General features: G+C 40.6%; 1 protein-coding gene and 2 long non-coding RNA genes across 4 annotated transcripts in view; 2 read left to right on the top strand and 1 right to left on the bottom strand.

The window, feature by feature from the left end:
* Window positions 1-20,656, top strand: part of LOC134666748 (protein O-mannosyl-transferase Tmtc3) — a 181,919-nt gene that overhangs the window by 156,070 nt on the left and 5,193 nt on the right. For both annotated transcript variants that reach the window (XM_063524015.1, XM_063524014.1), the window contains exons 5-11: window positions 406-521; window positions 770-987; window positions 1,361-1,565; window positions 2,075-2,338; window positions 3,111-3,596; window positions 4,788-4,974; window positions 5,409-5,689. In XM_063524015.1, the coding sequence (XP_063380085.1) occupies window positions 406-521; window positions 770-987; window positions 1,361-1,565; window positions 2,075-2,338; window positions 3,111-3,596; window positions 4,788-4,974; window positions 5,409-5,689 (1,757 nt within the window). The remainder of the gene's footprint in view (window positions 1-405; window positions 522-769; window positions 988-1,360; window positions 1,566-2,074; window positions 2,339-3,110; window positions 3,597-4,787; window positions 4,975-5,408; window positions 5,690-20,656) is intronic.
* On the top strand, window positions 6,960-16,500 carry LOC134666859 (uncharacterized). The gene is made up of 3 exons (XR_010098557.1): window positions 6,960-7,449; window positions 9,172-9,331; window positions 12,408-16,500. It is a non-coding gene; the product is annotated as an uncharacterized LOC134666859 (long non-coding RNA).
* On the bottom strand, window positions 16,511-19,146 carry LOC134666863 (uncharacterized). The gene is made up of 2 exons (XR_010098562.1): window positions 18,652-19,146; window positions 16,511-17,596 (listed from the first exon to the last, which is right to left on the bottom strand). It is a non-coding gene; the product is annotated as an uncharacterized LOC134666863 (long non-coding RNA).

Raw genomic sequence — 20,656 nt, 5'->3', positions numbered from 1 at the left:
CGGCGAGATAGACTACCCGTCTTTTTCTATGTTAACAAAAGACGGGTAGTCTATCTCGCCGCGAGATACTGTCGCGCCAATTTTGACGACCGGTCTGGCCTAGTGGGTAGTGACCCTGCCTATGAAGCCGATGGTCCCGGGTTCGAATCCTGGCAAGGGCATTTATTTGTATGATGATACAGATATTTGTTCCCGAGTCATGGTTGTTTTCTATGTATTTAAGTATTTATATATATTATATATCGTTGTCTGAGTACCCACAACCCTTCAACAAGCCTTCTTGAGTTTACCGTGGGGCTTAGTCAATTAGTATAAAAATGTCCTATAATATTTATTTATTTATGTGCTAGCCCGGCAGTGGTGGTGGTGGTAATGAATAAAGAGTGCAACAATGTGTCGTTTCAGACTGGCGCTACGTGGCCGCGTGCGCAGTGTGCGTGGGCGTGGCCATGTTGTGCAAGGAGCAGGGCATCACCGCCACCGGCGTGTGCGTCGTGTACGAGCTCTTCGTGGCGCAGAAGGTGAGCCTATACCTACTTGTGATACACTAGTTACCACCAAGTTGTTATCAGTGGTAACTACTGGGATTTTTTTACCACTGGTATTAAAGTATTTTTAAAGGGGGTTAAACAGGTTTTAATAGACTAGTATTAATAAAAAAAATAGAACGTCAGTGGAGGATCCATGCAATCCTCCATACTTTTACTGTTGAAAGCACCTGTAACTTTCTCTTCTTGATTTTTTATATAACATTCGCATTTTCTTCCAGCGCCGTGGAACCAGCGGTGGCAATCGTTGGTCGTGGCTGGAGGCGTGGGGCAAAGGCTCGGGTTGGGGCTACGCGTGCGGCGAGGCCGCTCGGCGCGTCGTCACCCTGTGCTGCGCCAGCCTCGCCCTGCTGGCGGCCAGGCTGCACGTGATGGGCGCTCAGCTGCCAGTGTTCACGAGATTTGATAATCCAGCCGGAGCCACTACTGGACCTGCCAAGTGAGTTGTTGCGTAAGGCCAGGCTTCACACAAGTCGGCCAGATGAATTAGTAGGTACACAGATATTCCTTCCTTCCTTGTCGTATCCTCATGGCTGAGGGACGTGACGAATGTGGACACTTCACCAGTGCCCTCCAAGCCGCTCTGTCTTGGGCCCATTGCATGCCCTTGCAGGTCTTGGGCCCAGATATTATCAATTATAAAGATCCTGGTGGAAACGTGAGGCGTGAGGCATCACAGTACGTCACCGTATAGCGTGCTAGTGTGCTCTCAACCACATTCAATCCTGTTAGCACGGTGGATCAACATCTAGATAGTCTGGAGAGAATAAAGATCGACCAACAATGTTGCCAATGCGATTTTCTTTTTCCAGGCATTTGACATTCGCTTACCTGCCCGCGCTGAACGCGTGGCTCCTCGCACTGCCCGAGGCTCTGTGCTGCGATTGGACGATGGGTACGGTGGCGTTGCTCCAATCGTGGCAAGACCCCAGGAATCTGGCCACTGCGGCCCTGTTCGTTGGCTTGTTGGTCGCCGCGATCCACGCGCTGCGGACACGGTGTACTGCTTTGTCTATGGTTAGTATCTATATAAGTATACTCAACTAAGCAGACATTGTAATTAATTTTCTTATGTAGATATTCAAATGTTTTCACTAATATTTATTGTGTCAAGGGAGGTAAAATTACACCTATATAATTTGCTTCAGTCCGTTTCTTTAATTGAGTTTTTACCATTGGCTACGGAAGAAAATTAAGTTTCGTTTCACGATTGATTGTGTAACTGTAAATATTAGTAATAATTTCCGTTGTTTTAATAATCGTTACAAAAGGTTACAAATTGTTAACTTACTTTCTTTAATGAGACTGATATTGTTTGCTTTGTATTCGCCGTCAAATTACCTTTCTGAACATTAGTGATAAATCGACCAGATTAAGTTACCGGGAAGATAATTATTAATTACTTACGCCTTACGCCTTTAACACTAGTAACTTAGTAACATACTTAGACACACTTTAAGAATATTGATAGCTTTGTTCAATAATGGAAAATCATGTAGACAATGAAAATCTAATTTTAATTTCAGGGTCTAGCGCTCCTGGTTCTGCCCTTCTTGCCAGCGTCCAATCTTTTCTTCCCGGTGGGGTTTGTGGTGGCCGAGCGCATCCTCTACATGCCCTCGATGGGCTGGTGCATGCTGGTCGCCCACGGGTGGCGTCTGGCCGCCAAGAAGCACGCCAAGACAGCCGTGGCTGCACTCATATTTATACTCTTCGCCTTTAGTATCAAGACTTACGTCAGGAACTGGGATTGGAAGACTGAATATTCTATTTTCGCTTCGGGGTTAAGGGTAAGTGTGAATTGAACTAATAAATAATAAAAATATCCCCAATTCCCCATGGTCTAGGTGTTATAGTGGGTCAAACCGATTTGTCAGTCAGTAAGATCCAAGAAAACTATACTCATCCTTTTACATTTGGGTGCTTGTACTAGAGTAAGACAAAGATAGTATCTCTGTGATTGAAATGAGACAGTCCTATGACAAACAAGGTATAACTGCGAGCAGCGCAATTGCATCTGTCGGTCTAGCATGAGTTGCGTTCTCGCGCGCAACTGCATACATCTATCGCGACTTCAAGTATGGAGGCGCGCGCAAGAACGCAACTTATGCTATAGTTCGTTTTTTTTAGCATTAGAAAGAACTTGCAAGAAGGTAAGAGATCTTGACATGTCTCTTAATTGAAAACCGCTTTTTAAAAATAAAAAATGATTACTTATGAAAGCAGAAGAATATAAATGATCGTAGTAGATTCATAATTGTTACATATTTGCCGTAACTTATTTTTAAAATGTGTTTTTCAATTAAAAGACACATCAAGATTGTTTACCTTATTTCTAATGCTAAAAAAACGAACTATAGACCGCCTAGTGCCATCGGATCGTAATATCGCCGCTGTAATTAATCGAAATGTTAAATTTAAATATATCTCGCTCTTGCATTTCCTGAAACTTTTTTTATCACGGCGACGGCTAAAACCTAACATAAACATACCTGTATATATTTTAGAACCTGACGACAAGATTAGGATTTTTGCGTATTAAAGTTATAACAAACATTCCAGGTGAATCGCAACAACGCCAAGCTGTATAACAACGTTGGCCACGCTTTAGAAGCTGACGGGCGATACACGGAAGCGCTGGAGTTCTTCAACACGGCCGTCAGCGTCCAGCCCGACGACGTCGGCGCCCACATCAACGTCGGCCGCACCTACAACCATCTCGGCAAATACCAAGAAGCCGAGGAAGCCTACATGAAAGCCAAGTCTTTACTGCCTAAAGCTAAACCCGGCGAATCCTACCAGGCCAGAATAGCCCCCAACCATCTGAGCGTGTTCCTGAACCTTGCCAGCTTGATATCCAGGAATGCCACTAGGCTGGAAGAGGCAGACATGCTGTACAGACAGGCGATCAGCATGAGGGCGGACTACACTAGGGCGTATATCAATAGGGGCGACATTTTAATAAAGTTGAATAGGACGAAAGAGGCACAGGAGGTATATGAGAAAGCGCTTCTGTATGACAGCGGCAATCCGGATATCTATTACAATGTAAGTTTGTCTGTTATGGTATTGTAATTATATAGTAGTTACATAGACTAGGAATCCTCTAGACCGAATTTAGAGCAATTATTTCATGCAACCGATGATGCCAAAAATGCGGGGTTGCGCGGGACGAGGTGAGCGAAGTCCCGTGCCGTGATTGGTCCGTTCAAAGACACGGACGTCACACAAAGACACTTTCGACTCGAACATGGAGTAAAATTACCGTATGCGTGGCAGAGGGGGTAGCGCGGCTATGCTCAGTCTGGAGGATGTTTTGTCTGTGGGTAGTTATCAATTTTTCCTCAGAAATTAGTAGGGCCGCGGGGGCAGCTTGTGGCGAGCTGACGGTGAGTGGCGACACCGCGGACCCCTATTCCAGAGGGCCCTGTCATCTGGCCCTCGCCTCTGTGCTTGGCCTTGATTGGCCGGCCAGAGTGGAGTCGCAAGAGCGGGACCTATGCTCCATAAGTGATAATTCTAAAACCATTAGCCATAGTCATTAGCCAGCCTTCTGGGTATATAATTGGAATACAATATCGTTTAAATTGCCATATTGTTTGTAACTGTCAATTCCATGTCAATTTAGAGGGGGTCGCTTAGGTTGTGTCCAGGTTCGCTGCTAACAATAGAAGAACGTAACAGTAGTTATATGACCAATAAATAATTAAATACTTCTGTTGATGAATAGGTACATAATACAATTCAAAACTTCTTCCCAGCTTCCACCAGAGACAATCTTTAATCCCAGAACTTTTTACTTTTCATATTTTTTGTATGAACGGGTGGCATATCGCGTCAGTGGAACTTAGGGCCACCTGTACCATTCACTAACCCGGGGTTAACCGGTTAAACCTGGAGTTACTATAGTCACAGAATAAATAATAGTACTAGGTACCTACAGAAGATTCACTCTAATAAAACGCGTCCGGTACGATTAGGACAGATATGACCGCTATTAATAGCCACCAAAATTGGTGTGGGACGGATGTACTTGTAGCTACTCGTTGCAACGCGACGAAATCGCGGACTGAACCACGTCGCTATGGTTACCAGTACAATTTGATACTGGGTTAAGGGTTTAACCGGTTAACCCCGGGTTAGTGGGATGGTGCAAGTGGCCCTAACTTTTCTGCCGAAGATAACGCGTCCTCGTGAGTCCAGAGGGTTAAAGGTTGATGTAAACTTGAAATGTGACAGCTGGGCGTGGTGCTGCTGGAGCAAGGCAAGGCGTCGCAGGCGCTAGCGTACCTGGACAAGGCGCTGGAGCTGGAGCCCGAGCACGAGCAAGCTCTGCTCAACTCGGCCATCCTGCTGCAGGAGCTCGGCGCCGCCGACCTGCGCCAGGTGGCGCGCCAGCGGCTGCTCAAACTGCTCGACAAGGATTGTGAGACACAACGATACTTATCTATACATATATATATATAAATAAATATTGGGAACAACTTACACAGATCGACCTAGCCCCAAATTAAGCATAGCTTGTACTATGGGTACTAGGCGACGATATAAACATAAGAGGTCTTAAGAGTACCTTCCTTACTTTTTAAAAAAAGCTCATTGTCAGTGACAAAATCGTCATTTTTGATATTTTCTGTTTATAAATTTTATAATTTATTTATTTATTCATCTATAATTTACAAGATTACCTGTCAAAAATCAAAAGTGCAACTAAAATCATAAATAATAATGTAACTGCGTAAATTATTTGCTTTTGTAACAGCATATTCAAAATATAACATCCACCGTAGGTATCTCCATAATACTGTTACTATATTCGTTGACATACTTACTTATAAATGATTACCCACTTGTCCGCAGCAACGAACGAGCGCGTGCACTTCAACCTTGGCATGGTGTGCATGGACGAGGGCGACGCGGAGTGCGCGGAGCGGTGGTTCCGCGCGGCCGTGCACCTGAAGCCGGACTTCCGCTCCGCGCTCTTCAACCTGGCGCTGCTGCTCGCCGACCGCCGCCGCCCGCTCGAGGCCGCGCCCTTCCTCAAGCAGCTGGTGCGCCACCACCCCGACCACGTCAAGGCGTTGGTGCTGCTCGGAGACATCTACATCAACTCCGTCAAGGATCTGGACGCCGCCGAGAGCGTACGTTCGGTTTCACTTTTTACTCTGTCGCGCACCGCTCGCTCGCTCGTGCCATTCGAATGACACGTAGGACACTATCCAGACTGGGGAGCCCAGGGGGTGTATTCGAGAACGGACATTTGACGTATCATGAGGATATCCAGTTGATGCGGATAAATCATGACTTGTGGAATCGCGTACAATCACCACCTGTCAGTGAACTCTATCCACACTAGAGGTGGGGGTGTTGTACTGAAATAATTTTTGGGACAGGTTTTTCCTAATGGACGACGTTTTGTTTGTCGAGTATTTAAAAGCACGGACTCTATTTTTCGAAATATAACAAATATGAAGTTGCCAACACCTCGTACCTCCATTCTTATTTTTACTTTAAGTAAAATATTTTTTTGTTAACAGACAGTCGTCTGGGTGTCTGTTGGATCAAAAAATAATGGAAATAATTTTTACATTGTTAATATGTCATTTGATTAATGGCCTTGGCTCAAAACGTCACGATACGTCAGATCAGACTAATGAAAAGTCGATATTTGCATAAATAACCCTTATTTGTAAGTCGCTTAAGTACGGTAAACACGTAAATTGCCTATTTGGGGTGGTACACGTAAAACTGGTATTTTCATAGAAACGTACTTTTGGTACGCATTTTGCCAACGTGTCCCAGCTCTAGTTAGGATCACAATGTATCGCAAGTTGTTACATTTGACAACTTGTGATCGTAACTGTCAATGAAACTAGACTTTTTTGTCGATGGGTATGGCTGCCATATTTGGATTTATGACATTCAAAAGGGGATCCTACGGCATAGAGTAAACTGCATGCTCATTTTTCTACAATACTTTGATTCTTCTACTGGACGCAAGATGGAGTTAGCAGTCAAATTTCGATCTTGGCGTTATAAAAGTAAACCGCAAGAACATGACATGCAGTTGCGTGGGTGTAGATCTATCATGAAACGAACATGTGACAATTGTCTATGATTAAAAAAATAATTGACAAATAATAATATAAAGCGATACAATACTACTTCAAAATGGCAAAAAGAAAACAGATTTATTATAAACATACTTACAAATCATATAGGTAAAAAGTATAATTTTTAAACCAATGGTCGTGGGTCCTAACCCCGGCTATTAACAATGACTTTGTTGTAACTATCTTAACCAATTGCTTTTCTGTGAAGTAAAATAATTATCATGAGGAAGATGGAGTAGCCACAATAAGGTATATATTTTTCCCCTCTGGGTTAGATGGCCGGGAGAGATAGTGGAGAAAGCGGCAAAATAAGCATTTATTGTGTTGTTAAAAGCCCTAAGCCATGAGCCAGGGTATGTGAGGTGCATGATTACTTGATTAGGGGCTAAACTCTGGAAAACCGGACCTTCGGCGACTAGCTGCCAACTTTCCCAACTCACTTTTACATCAGCTCCTTTGATTAATAAATTCAGGTAAAATTCGTAAGAACTAAGTGCCTGTGCCATTCTCTACATTGGACGCTATGCCTAATTAGTTGTTATTGATGTTGAATTTTCAGTGGCATATAAGACACCGGTCGTATAACGACTTAGAAATTTGGATGTTTTCAGTTTGAATGAATAGCAAACTGGAGAGTTTTTGATTAATTTAAAACTTATTATTTTAGGTATTTTGTGACGAAAGGTCTTCACAGACATCGACAGAAAATCGGGAAAGCCCGGCCAGATGCGTCAGACCACGCAAAATGGAGGATTCCATGCCTACTTGTCTTCTTCTACCATGTATAGGTATCCATAATAAAATTATGTCATTAAAATACCGTTTCTTCGCAGCACTACACTTCAGTCCTTTTATTAGAATATGTAAATAATTTTGTTCTGTGAAACTTATTTTGTGTTACGAGGCTTACGAGTTACTTTGACCTACTCGTATTTTGCCACCTTAATAATAGTAGCCTCGAATTGGTTGTTACGCTACGTCTTACGTAGGCGAACAACGCGCGAACGCGGCGCGGCGCGGCGCGGCGAAAGCGGCCGCCGCCGCGCCGCGCCGCGCCGCGCCGCCTGACATTCGCGTGCAAATCGCGCCGCACCGCGTTTGTGGCTTTCCATAAAATAATAAGGGTACGTCTTTATGCTTCAAATGCAATAAGGACGTTTTCATCTGAAATTCCAATAGAACTTGGAAATTCCAGAAGCCACATTTTTACAAGCTTTTATGTAGTTTCACTTTCACCTGCCCCGTTGTTTGTTTGTATCAATCAAATCTAAATACCCACTTCCCGGGTGTTCAATTAAGCTGAAAATTTGCATGCATAAGTAATCAAGTTTTCACAGGTGTTTCGAATAAATATAGTTTTTTCAAAGGTTGTCTCCTTTCAATCATAGACAGAGACAATCATACAATCTTTGTCTTACACTTTACACTAGTACTAGCACCCAAAAGAAAAGGACGACTATAGATTTCCCGGTTCTTACTGACTGACAAATTGGTTTGACCAACTACTTATATAACATTGATGGATCAAGGCGGTTTGTTTACAGCCTGCCGCGAAACCCGAAAAGCGATATTTCTTTATCTGCCACTCTATCGCTCGGATATGCAAGAGTGATAGAGTGGCAGTTAACGAATTAGGAATTTCGTGTTTCACCGTAGGCCCTTTGTTTGTGGTAATTTTTCCCAAAAGACGAATAGAAGTACGCACGATAAACGCCAAAAAGTTGCTATTTATATGCTTATCATATTAATTTAAATCGTCGTTGGTGGTTCTTGCTTGTGTGAGTTATATAGATGGTCAAGCAAATCTTTTCAGTTATAAAAGGCGCGAAATTCAAATTTTCTATGAGTCGATATCCCTTCGCGCGTACATTTTTCAAATTTGCCGCCTTTTTCTACTGACAAAATCTGCTTGATCAACTATAAATGTCACTGTACCTTCACCTGCGGACTCAACCTTCACGTTATATTTTTTTTTTCAATGTTCACGCTGTCATAGTAACGAAAATAATAAACACGTCAATCGAAGTCAAGAAATTTATATCCAAGAAAAAAATGCATATTATATAAAAAAATTATGAAAAAGGAAAATATTATACAATGTTATGTAAAGAGCTTTATTTTCATATGACCCAAGACTTAGTCGAAGATTTCAGAAACCAATATCCAGCAAGCACCGTCTGGCTCTCTGCTTGTAAGATATGGAAATACAATGCACGTACCTACATATAAATATGTGTAATCATGTGCCGAAGCATATTATTAAGAGGCAAGGGGATGTCCGGTTCTCCATACAAACGTAGTCGCAATTTTCCTCTCTGGATATTGATATTATGGAATATGGAATATCAAAAAACTGACAGTGCTCAATGCATTCTGCTACATTCTTCAAATTTAGATTTCAGCTTTCAGGTTTTGGCATTATTTTCTTCCATCAATCTCACGTTCTTCAGTGTTCATGTGTACAGATTTGTTCAGTTTCAGCACAGATTATAGTTACTTTATGGTTTCAGGAACGCATGAAAAACGAAAGTTTAAAAGATAATAAATTTACGATGGCTGTGGGAAAGCAACAATAATTTAAAGCATCGATATAAGATAATCATCTATAAACTGTTTTCGGCCATAGCGAATACGTTTACCGCTAAGAATGTCTCAAAGTAAAAAAAAGAAGTAAGTAAATATTAACTGACGTGTCTCACTCCGCGATTTCGTTGCTTTGCTACAGGTAGCTAAAAGTACGTCCGTTCGGCTCCAATTTTGGGGTTTGCCATAAGCCGCGCGTGGCGCTGTCGCCACCTAGCGGCCATATCTGTGCTGATCGTAACAGACGCGTTTTGTTAGAGAGTGAGTCTTCTGTACTTAGTACTATTATTTATTCTGTGATTAAGCTCATAAGTACACTAAGGTAGAATTGTCCGTCTATCCGTCCATATGCCACAGCAATTTTACTCAAAAACTATATTATAATGAAATTTGGAAAGTAGGTATTTTTAATTTTGTAAGCCACTACTTACTCGTAGGTTAGAATTTCAACCGGTTGGCGGTGGTGAACCGATTTGGATTTTTTTTTAAAGTATAGGTATCCCGTTTTTATCAAATCCCAGTTCTGATGATGGGTCCATCCGAACTCCTCGAATCTTATAAGTAGGCATACATATAGCGATTTTTGTGTTTTCATCAATAAAGCAAGTATTTACGTTCAAAAAAAGTGACATTTAGTGAAGTGGATCTACTCATAGGAGGTTTGTTTTTAGCGTTCCGTACGTCAAAAAGAAAAAAAACGGAGCCCTTATAGGATCACTCGTGCGTCTGTCTGTCCGTCTGTCACAGCCTATTTGCTCCAAAACTACTGGACCAATTAAGTTGAAATTTGGTACACATATGTAAATTAGTAGTAGTTTTTTTTTAATAATTTTAAAATACATTTATTCGAAGTTATTTAAGAAAATAGCCTAAAAGTTACTTTATCTCCGAAACTACTAAGTCTAAAATTTTGAAATACAAAAAATACACAAAATATAAATACATAAAATCTTCACTTGTAGATGACAGGAAAACCTATTAGAAATGTGCAGTCAAGCGTGAGTCGGACTTATGTACGGAACCCTAGAAACGCGAGTCCGACTCGCACTTGGCCGGTTTTTTTAAATTACGTGTAGGTATGTTAGTAAGTAGATTTTTTGGTACTAGAAATAATATTAGTATATATATAGGTATACATACTTAACTTAATAGTTTTTCTTTCACCTATGTAAGTAATATGTAAAAGGGACCGAAATATGTAATAAGAGGTGTAAAGTAAATACGAGTATTACTATACGATATGTCCAAACAAAGATCGCTATGATCAATACAAGTTATTTTTTTAGGTCCCGTACCTCAAAAGGAAAAAACGGGACCCTTTAAGGATCAATTCGTTATCCGTCCGTCTATCCGTCTGTCCGTCTGTCTGTCTATCCGTCCGTCTGTCTGTCTGTCAAGTCAAGGCCCTTTATCTCGGGAACGGGTGTAGGTATCGAGTTGAAGAGGAATAAAGTTAATACGATTATTACTTACTATAAAGTACTCGTATGTCTAAAGAAAGAACGCTATGATAAGCAGAAAGTAATTCTTTAGGTTTCCGTAGGTACTTCATAAGGAAAAAACAGGACACTTTTAGGATCACTTTATTGTCCGTCTGTCCGTCCGTCCGTCCGTCTGTCCGTCTATCCGTCTGTGCATCCGTCCGTCTGTCCATCTTTCTACCTATCTCTGTGAATGATCATTCCGTAAGAATTTATTCCTAACTCGTCTAATCTTACAGACATAATACATTTAAATTTGTTGTTGAATCATATGATGATCAAGCATTCAGATTAAATAAAATGAGTGATATTTAATGAAGTGGAACTGCTGATGAAGACCAGCTGGAACATCCTAACGACGCGTATTTCACGTTTGGCAATATGTCTTCTTCGTTATGTTTAATCTGCAAGTTATTTTTAAGCATCATTTTAGTCGAGACCTATTTCTGGTGATGGGTTCCAGAAAGAATAGACGAAACTTTTCAAATATTTTATATATAGGTACTTATAGTATATTTTTACATTTGCATTTAAACAGTGCTATTTGGTGAATGGAACTTTTTCATGAAGACCAGAAAGTAACTTCTCCATGACAAGTATTTAATAGGTGTTTCGGCTTAGGCTTTTAATTATTTATTATTTATACCCTCCCGGGCGGAAGAGAGGGAGGAAGAGAACTGACCACAGCGAGTATAGAATCACTCCACCTTATAAAACCAAGTCCCCCGCCGCGCTGTTTGTGTGTATGTATGTTCGCGATAGACCCAAAAACTACAGATCGGATTTTCATGCGGTTTTCATCTATCAACAGAGTGATTCTTGAGGAAGATTTAGGTGTATAATCTGTTAAGGTTTTGTGTAACCCGTGCGAAGCCGGGGCGGGTCGCGGGGTTGCATGGTACTAACCAATATGGCGTAGTGGTATCGTCTTGGGTCGTCCTATTCGTTTTTCGCCAAGTTCTTAAATTAGTCCTATTTTGCTTTCGTCACGCATTCTACATTGAAAGCCACCGACGATTGTGACGAATGTAGAATGGGTGACGAAAGCAGAATAGGACTAATTTAAGAACTTGACGAAAAACGAATGGGACAACCCAAGACGATACCGGCGTAGTTGGTGTTCATTATACGTAGGTTTAGGAACTTGTCGCTTTTTTTAAAATTTAATTTCCAAAATCTCGATCCTAGAAGAAAAATTGTGAGGACCAAACTTGTAGAGAATCAAATTTCCTACAATTTTTGTCCTCACGGTTTTACTGTAAAATCAAAAATGCCCGAGTTATTCAAGAAAAACCGTTTTTTGAATATACACAGAAGCCTGATTCAGTCTACTTTTTGAATTTATACTCCCTTGACCCCCCCGAGGGACCTACGAAAAAAAATCCAAGAACTGATTATTCACAGGTCAAAATCTATAATGACTGAACTAAGATACCTACAAAGCAGGTGTTATTGGCCCGTCTTTATACACCTGTATCCTGTATATAGTTATACATACAACCTACGGAACATTTTATTTAATTAGATGGGTGATGGGAGGATATTTGACCTTACAAATGACTGTGCCCAAACATTTCCGAAACATATCGAACGTTTTAGTTGCAGTTTTCAGTAGTGTAAAATAATTGGTATATTTATCGTACCTCGTGTTATAAATGTAAATATAATATATTATTTTTTAGGTTCAATATACTGGCATTGGTTTCACCAAGAACGATGAGCGAGAAGCGATTAGAAATATAAAACTGGAAACGAGTTGGGGCGTCCGGCTGCGACCGAAGCGAGTTTTTGAATGCGAGTTTGACGTTTTAAACACCGTATTTAAGGTTAATAAGGTCTACAAGCTTCGAGAAGGAGGTCAACCGCCGAATCCAACTTGGTTGGGCAGCGTTCGGGAAACTACGTAATGTCTTTTCGTCCGACATACCTCAGTGCCTCAAGACGAAAGTCTTTAATCAATGTGTGTTACCAGTGATGACTTACGGCTCCGAAACGTGGTCTTTCACTATCGGCCCCATCTCAAAATTCAAAGTCGCTCAACGAGCTATGGAGAGGGCTATGCTCGGAGTTTCTCTGCGTGATCGAATCAGAAATGAGGAGATCCGTAGACGAACTAAAGTCACCGACATAGCCCACCGGATTAGCAGGCTGAAGTGGCAATGGGCAGGCCACATTGCGTGCAGAGAAGATGGCCGATGGAGTCGAAAAGTGCTCGAGTGGAGACCACGGACTAGCAAACGCAGCGTAGGACGTCCACCCACAAGATGGACGGACGACCTTGTTAAGGCCGCCGGAAGACGCTGGATGCGGATCGCTTCCAACCGGTACGAGTGGAGGTCCAAGGGGGAGGCCTATGTTCAGCAGTGGACGTCTTATGGCTGAGATGATGATGATGATGATGAAGGTCTACAAGCAAATATCAGCCTTCGTGAATTAAGTATTGTAACCTTAGTCACAGAATAGTAGTACAGTGGAACCTCGATAGCACGGATCTCAAGGGAAACGCCAAAACTTCGTGTTAACGAGGTTTTATCTTATAGAGTGCATCGACTTAGAGAGGTTCTTGTAGGTTTTTGTTAGTGTCCGACCGAAACATGTTTTTTTGCCGAAACCGAAACCGAAACCGAATGTTCGGCTTTGGCTCTAGTTTCGGCCGAAACCGAAACCGAAACCGAAACTTTTGTAGAATTGATAAAATCGTTGAAAAATGTCATAAAACCGCTTTTATACACATATTATGAGGCTGTCAACACCGAATGTCCTTGAAATTGATGTTACTTAAGCAGTTTTTTTAAGAAAATTACTAAGACCAAGATAATTCTGCAACGATTTTGATAACACACGCAGTGCAAGTGTTATTTTAAACGTCAAAACTTCTATGAAATTATGACGTATCAATAACATTTGCACTAGTTGCACTGCGTATCAAAATCATTGCAGAATTTTCTTGGTCTAACTCTATTCAGTCACCAGTCAAGCTAACATGTAGATACAGGGTCAACCAAAACACCAACCAAAAACGCGAGCGCAGCGAGCGCGAAATATTTTGTTAACAATATCGCAAGGCCAGGTACCGATCTTCACCTGGGCCTAAAAGTCCGAAGTGCCCCAGTGAGGCGAACTTTCATGCGAAGTCAAAGCCGTGCTTCAGGCTTCAGGATAAGTAGTTGAGCACAGACTCCAACTAATGTCCATTGTATTAAAAAGCGAGACCGCAGTTTCGTCGACGTTCGACGTTCGACGGAGCAAAAGTTTTTCGGAACTTATTTACCTACGAAATATCATTTGATATTTACTATTTGCTTTTCGGTGAAGGAAAAACATCGTAAGGAAGCCGGACTAGATCCGATAAGGCCTAGTTAAAACTCTGGGTTTGAAGGTCTGTCTGATGGCAGTCGCTTTCGTAAAAACTAGTGCCTACACCAATTTTTGGGATTAGTTGTCTATTGGACCCCAGGCTCCCATTCCCATTGCACGGCAAAAATTCCGGGATTACGCGAGGAAGATGATGAGTTTTCTTATTATTCTCTTGCCCAGGGCCCAGTAACATGCGACAGTGCTATCTCATTCACTCCGATACAATTAGACAGTGTGCGCGTTATAAGTATTGACTAGGGCTTGCAATATCGGATGGTCTCCAATTCCGGAACTGATTTTCGATATTGGATTCGAATTCCGGAATTCCGGAACTGGTTCCGGAATTAGGGGTTATCGTATTTTACCTAATTTTTTTTGTAAAATCCAATAAAAAATGTGAAATTCTGATACTTTACGTTTATTAAAGTTAATATTGTTTAAGAGAAATTTAATTTGAAGTACTACAGATAATTTCATCTCTTTTTTACCACCTTATTAAAATGGTTACTTTTATTCAATTCTATGATACGCGGTATTTATTCGGGGAAAATTTGGTTGCTAGCAAACCATTCAATGGATAATTTTATAAAATAGTTAAATATAACAGCTCTATAATCAGCCTACTCTTCGTAACATAGTACGTAGTGGTGTTGTTTAAGAAGTTGAAGGTCGAAATTTGGCTTTTTCCTTCCTAGATCCTATTTATAATTCAGAATATCATATATTATATGCTTCTACAGGATCCGAAATCGTTGATAGAGAAAACTTTCTATCTAAATCGAAGATTCGCTCATGTAGGATTGAGACTATTCTGACTATTCTAAGCAAGTAAATCACTTTGCTTTTTTTTATGAGCCCATATTGTCCCACTGCTTTATCAAACCGAAAAGTAAAATATACCCATACTATAGGTCACTGAATGACTAAGAGGAACTTATTAACAACAAAAAACATCAGTATAGTGTAGTTTCTTAACAATTTTCAATAATAAACGTATTCAAACCTGAAAAAAGTACTTAAATCCAATTCCGGAATTTTCGATATTCAGTTGTATCAATTCCGGAATTGTAATATCGGAAAATTTGTCCGAGATTCCGGAATTTCGAGATTCCGGAATTCCGGAATGCAAGCCCTAGTATTGACAGCCTCTTAAGACTGCGTCGGCCGTCCAGTGGCGCCCTCATTAGTGGAATTGTGTTTTATAATAAACCAATTAATTTCTGTACCTATACATGAATCAGTATTTGTAGATATTAATATTGTTGTCCTACTTATTCCCCAACTTTTGGTCATTGTCCGAAGTACCATTTCGTAAGTTTCGGCCCGGCCGAAAGGTTCGGCCGTTTTTTGGCCGAAACCGAAACTACAGCCGAAACATGATTTTTTGGCCGAAACTGGCCGAAACCGAAACCGAAACCGAACCTTCGGTCGGACACTAGTTTTTGTTAGTCTTAAAAACACATTAAAATTCGTGTTAGGCAGGTGATTATACATAGACACGTAAAAATACAGTTTCTTTTTTTTTGAGTTACAGAGGTTCGTTAGTAATATCGATATAGATGTGGTAAAACAATACGACTATTTTTTCTAGTTGCATGGTCTCTCCGACCGCCAAGCGAACATCGCTTAGCGAGTACCTACCGCTAAGCGACTTTATCGTTGACAGCTTTTATCGCTGCGAGTAAAGAGTGCAAAGAGAGTCCTCGCCGGCAATGTGAACAGCCAGCGATCAACTATTAATATAGGTACCTATCTATTGTCTTTTACCGACACGGAATCTCTATCTTATCGCTTACACGCCCTTGGTGCTTGGACTAGTGCATATCCATACTTAATATTATAAAGGCGAAAGTGTGGCTGTCTGTTTGTCTGTCTTGTCTGTTACCTCTTCACGCTTAAGCCACTGAACCGATTTATTTGAAATAGGTATGGTATAGAGATTGGTATTATAGTCCCGAGGAAGGACATAGGATAGTTTTTATTCCAGAAATCATCCCTTAAAGGGGTGGAACTTTGTATGGGGACTTAACACAAACTGGACAACAAACTTTGTCAATAGGAACTGTCCCGCCCGCGCGGTGTAGCACCGGTGCTGGTGCACGATTTAGTTGGGTACATAGAGATAGTTTGAGTCCCGGGGAATGACAAAGGGTAGTTTTCATTCAAGAAATTACCTTTTAACTGATTGAATAAAATAATAGCTACCTACCTAAATTAATAATTCCACGCTGAAGATGTCGCGGGGAAAAGCTAGTATATATATAACAGAGATGAGCCACTGAAAATATTATTGATACACAATTATGTAGACACCTAACCTATTTTATATTAAGTAAGGATATATTATTATCACTGCCAAAATAAGGTTAAAGGTGCCGCCCTGTAGTAGTAGAAGGTATTGTGATAAATATTTTTCTTTCATATACCTATATACTATGGACATTCCTCGATGGCACCAAGTTGCAACCAGAAAGCGATGATCACACGGCAAATCAAATTCTGAAGACTATAGCAGCCACGTCAAAGGAAGATATACCTACCTATTCAAAGAATGTTTATTGATCCTATTTGAAAGCAATCCTACAATCATGATCATACACGCTATATTTGTTAAGATTGTTGTTATTTAATTATCCTGTGATTAATAATTTAATTTAATTTATTTAAGGCCAACTAAGGATCAATTTCGTCATTTTAATTTAAATCTTACAACAAATGTTAGTAGGATACACGCACAAACTTATTAACTAACTACATATTTACAGATGATGGTGTAATAACAACAATTTTGACAAATTTGGCGTGTATGACCATAATTGTAGGATTGCTTTCAAATAGGATGCCATATACAGGGTGGAAAGATAAGTCGGGCCCTGGAGGGAAACTACCTTAAATCCTTAAGCTGGCTCATTTTACTTAAAGGAGACATTCCTTTATTTTTAAAAAGAAACAAAACTTGGTACAAAACAAAATTTTTATGGTAGTCTCATTGCGGCCTTTGTATTAGAACAATAATAATCCAACCAAAATTTCGGGTCGACAATTGAGTCCAGGCCTGCTACCAAAACCTGATGTCCTATTTAAGGTGAGGCGGCACTAAACATAGGTCCGCTCGTGCATGGAATACTGCTGCCACTGGCTATCAAATCTGCTGCAGACTTTTTTTGGTCCGACTATCAGCTGGCAGCCCTGGACTCGATAGAGCGCCGGGCTCATATACTTTTTGGCGATGGCTGTCAAATCAAAGTTACAAAGCCTCGATCATAATATCATCGCCGACGAGTTACATGTCTATCGGTGTTCTATCGGATATATCCTAGGGAGTGCGCAAAAGAATGTGTTATTCCCACTAGTTACCACCAAGTTCTTACCAGTGGTAACTACTGGGCATTTTTTCCCACCTTTTACCACTGGTAAAAAAAATCCCACTAGTTACCACCAACTCGGCTTGGTGGTAACTACTGGGAATTTTTATTCCCAGTAGTTACCACCAAAATATTGTTAGAATTCAATACTAATAAAAACAGTATAAATAGTTTAGTATAAATGTAGCGTGCTGAAATAAATAATTATGTGTCGCTTAGTGATTCAGTAAACTGCTTTAAATGTGATCAAAAATATTAAAACTGTTTTACCGGTATCAGTTTAAAAACTAAAATAGAAGAGTCTCATTCTAGTTAACTAGAAATTAACTTATTATCCGAATAAAATGTATCTTATTAACTGTAAATTGAATTACATATTTATACAAACGAACAAACCAATCAGTCAAAAACGGACAGAACTGATTTCGTTTTATTATTTAGAGCTACTTCATTTCGTTCTATTATAAGTATTATAACACGACGCAGAGCTGGAATATGTAGGTATTCATAATTTGTAGTCAGGCTAAATAAAAGGGCATGGTTGTTATTAAAACCGCTTAGGGCGCGCTTCGGATGGGCTGACGGCTGACTGCTCGGACTAACCAGCGTAGGTTCGCATTCCAATTACGCTCGGGTACATCGCTCGGTCATGTTACGCTGGTTGGCTCGATTGCTTTTAAACACCCACGCTAGCGGGACGGTAATAACACTCTACCAGTGGGGCATCAGTAGTCAGAGGGTACACTTCTTTTTTTTTATTTAACTTTTATTCTTTTGGAAAATATGTTTATCGGAAGACCGTGTAAGTAATTAAAATCGCATAAAACAACCTTAAATTGAGTTTTGAGAATTGTACGTTTGTATAAATATGTAATTCAATTTACAGCTAATAAGATAAATTTAATCCGGATAATAAGTTAATTTCTTCTTAACTAGAATGAGACTCTTCTACTTTAGTGTTTACGCTTATACCGGTAAAACTGGTTTAATATGTTTGATCACTTTTAAAGCAGTTTACTGAATCACTAACTGATGTATAATTATTTATTACAGCACGCTACATTTATCCTTTAGTATTTATACTGTTTTTATTAGTATTGCATTCTAGCAATATTTTGGTGGTAACTACTGGGAAAAAAATTCCCACCTTTTACCAGTGGTAACTAGTGGGAATAAAAATTCCCAGTAGTTACCAGTGGTTTACCACAGGTGGGGAAAAAAATCCCAGTAGTTACCACCCGTAAGAACTTGGTGTTAACTAGTGGGAATAACCCAAAAGAATTGCACGACCTGATCCCACCTTTCCCTTTTCATCATCGGACGTCATAGAGGTACAATAATACACCGTGTTTTTTTTTATTTCCGTTAATTTCAAGGGTGCATTCCTGAGCTTAAATCAAATTACTTTCTCAAAGACACCAATATTCTAATTAACTCAATTTCGGAGATAATCAATAATTTATTTTTTTCCTATAAGGCCTCTACAAGCGTGTACACTTGCCTTAGTGCCGGTTTACATATTGATAAGTGTTTAAGAATGAGTTCATACATCTGCTATTAAACTTAAGTACAATCTCGGTCGATTTATGTTCAAAATAACATTGACATGTCACAGATTTCAATTGTTTGGTTGAGTTAAATGTAATGCCCGTGTTACTACAACGCTATGTGCTACATTTAATTACTTTTTAAAACTTAATATTTCTACAAAAAAAGGAAAAAATGATTTTTTTTTAATTATCTACGCCATTTAGTTCTCTTAAGGTGGCCACTGACGAGCCTTCCAACAGTCCAAATAGCGTGGCTGCAATCCAAAATCGGTCCGTGAATGTCAAACACGTACAATGTTTAATATTAGGATGCCTTCCATTTGGATGAATCCATTGTAACGGCATCCATTTGGAAGGCTCGTCAGTGGCCTGCTTTAAACGTACTTATCCATACCCCGAAGGTAACGGAATTCAATAAAAACACGGTGTATAGAGATGACACGGGGGTGGGGCTAAACGACCGAACCAGATGCACTTATGGCAATTTCAGTAGGAGTAGCAGAGAAAGCGGTATTATTGCTTGTCCTTGTCACAGTCTCACTTTTTGTTTGTTCCCCACCAAAATTTATTTATATGGTTTATGGTGGGCAACAAATAACCCGACCGAATTACGTAGATTGTTTTTGGTATGTTGTCAGGAATGTTAAAACGTGTTTTTAATATTGTCGCTTTGCGAATGTTTTATCCCTCACGGAGGCACGCGTATAGCTCATCTATGTACCTAATACTAGGTCTATGTGAATGTCGGACGTCCAGGCGGGAGGAGCAAAGCGACTGCACCCGTTCGTTGTTAATATTCTATAGTTGGTCAAGCAGATCTTGTCAGTAGAAAAAGGCGGCAAATTTGAAAAATGTAGGCACGAAGGGATATCGTGTCATAGAAAATTTGAATTTCGCGCCTTTTTCTACTGACAAGATTTGCTTGACCATCTATATTTGTCCGCACAAAACGATTTGCCTCATCTTTTTTGTAAGGACGATTAAGGAATGGAATGCGCTCCCGTCATCTGTGTTTCCTGGGAAATTTGACCTCGGTGCAGTGGCGTAACTAGGGGGGGGGGTTGGAGGGGGCACGTGCCCCGGGCGCCGTCCAAAGGGGGGCGCAAAAATGGGCAAAAGACTACCTCTCCGCCTTGCCAAAAGCACAGCAGCAGGGATACTTTCGTCAGTCGTATTTACCACCACTGTGAAGTGTGAAATGTGGATGGTAATCTGGCCCACAGCTCAAAAGAGAAAGCCGATCTTTTAGGTACTCCTATCAAGCAGAGGGATATTCGGCGGGAGTTACTATGCTTTCATTTTATAAGGCGAGCGGGCTGAGTGCTTCAGAGCTGTGTCCCATGTTAGCGCGTCTTTTCCGTCAGGGGTCTCCTGTCGGGAAGTTACCATCTTATGGACTGTCCAAGAGACTACCTATGCAAATGGATCGCTAGCCCTTTGTCCGGCAAGCACATATATGCCGTAGTAGACGGAACATGCTCCAATAGCAGCTGCTGCTGCGTATCTGTCGGACGACAGTAGGTACTGGGGATTCCTATACAGGGTGGCTAAAAATAACTACACTCCCGTTGCTAGGGAGGTTTTGGGATTTTACTGAGCAACTTTTACTACGGGACCAACCCCGATCTCGCGAAAAAAAAGTTTGCCTTATAAAGAAAA

The sequence above is a fragment of the Cydia fagiglandana genome, chromosome 8, assembly GCF_963556715.1.
Source record: "Cydia fagiglandana chromosome 8, ilCydFagi1.1, whole genome shotgun sequence".
Lineage (NCBI taxonomy): Eukaryota > Metazoa > Arthropoda > Insecta > Lepidoptera > Tortricidae > Cydia > Cydia fagiglandana.
This window is presented reverse-complemented; position numbering and strand designations above follow the sequence as displayed.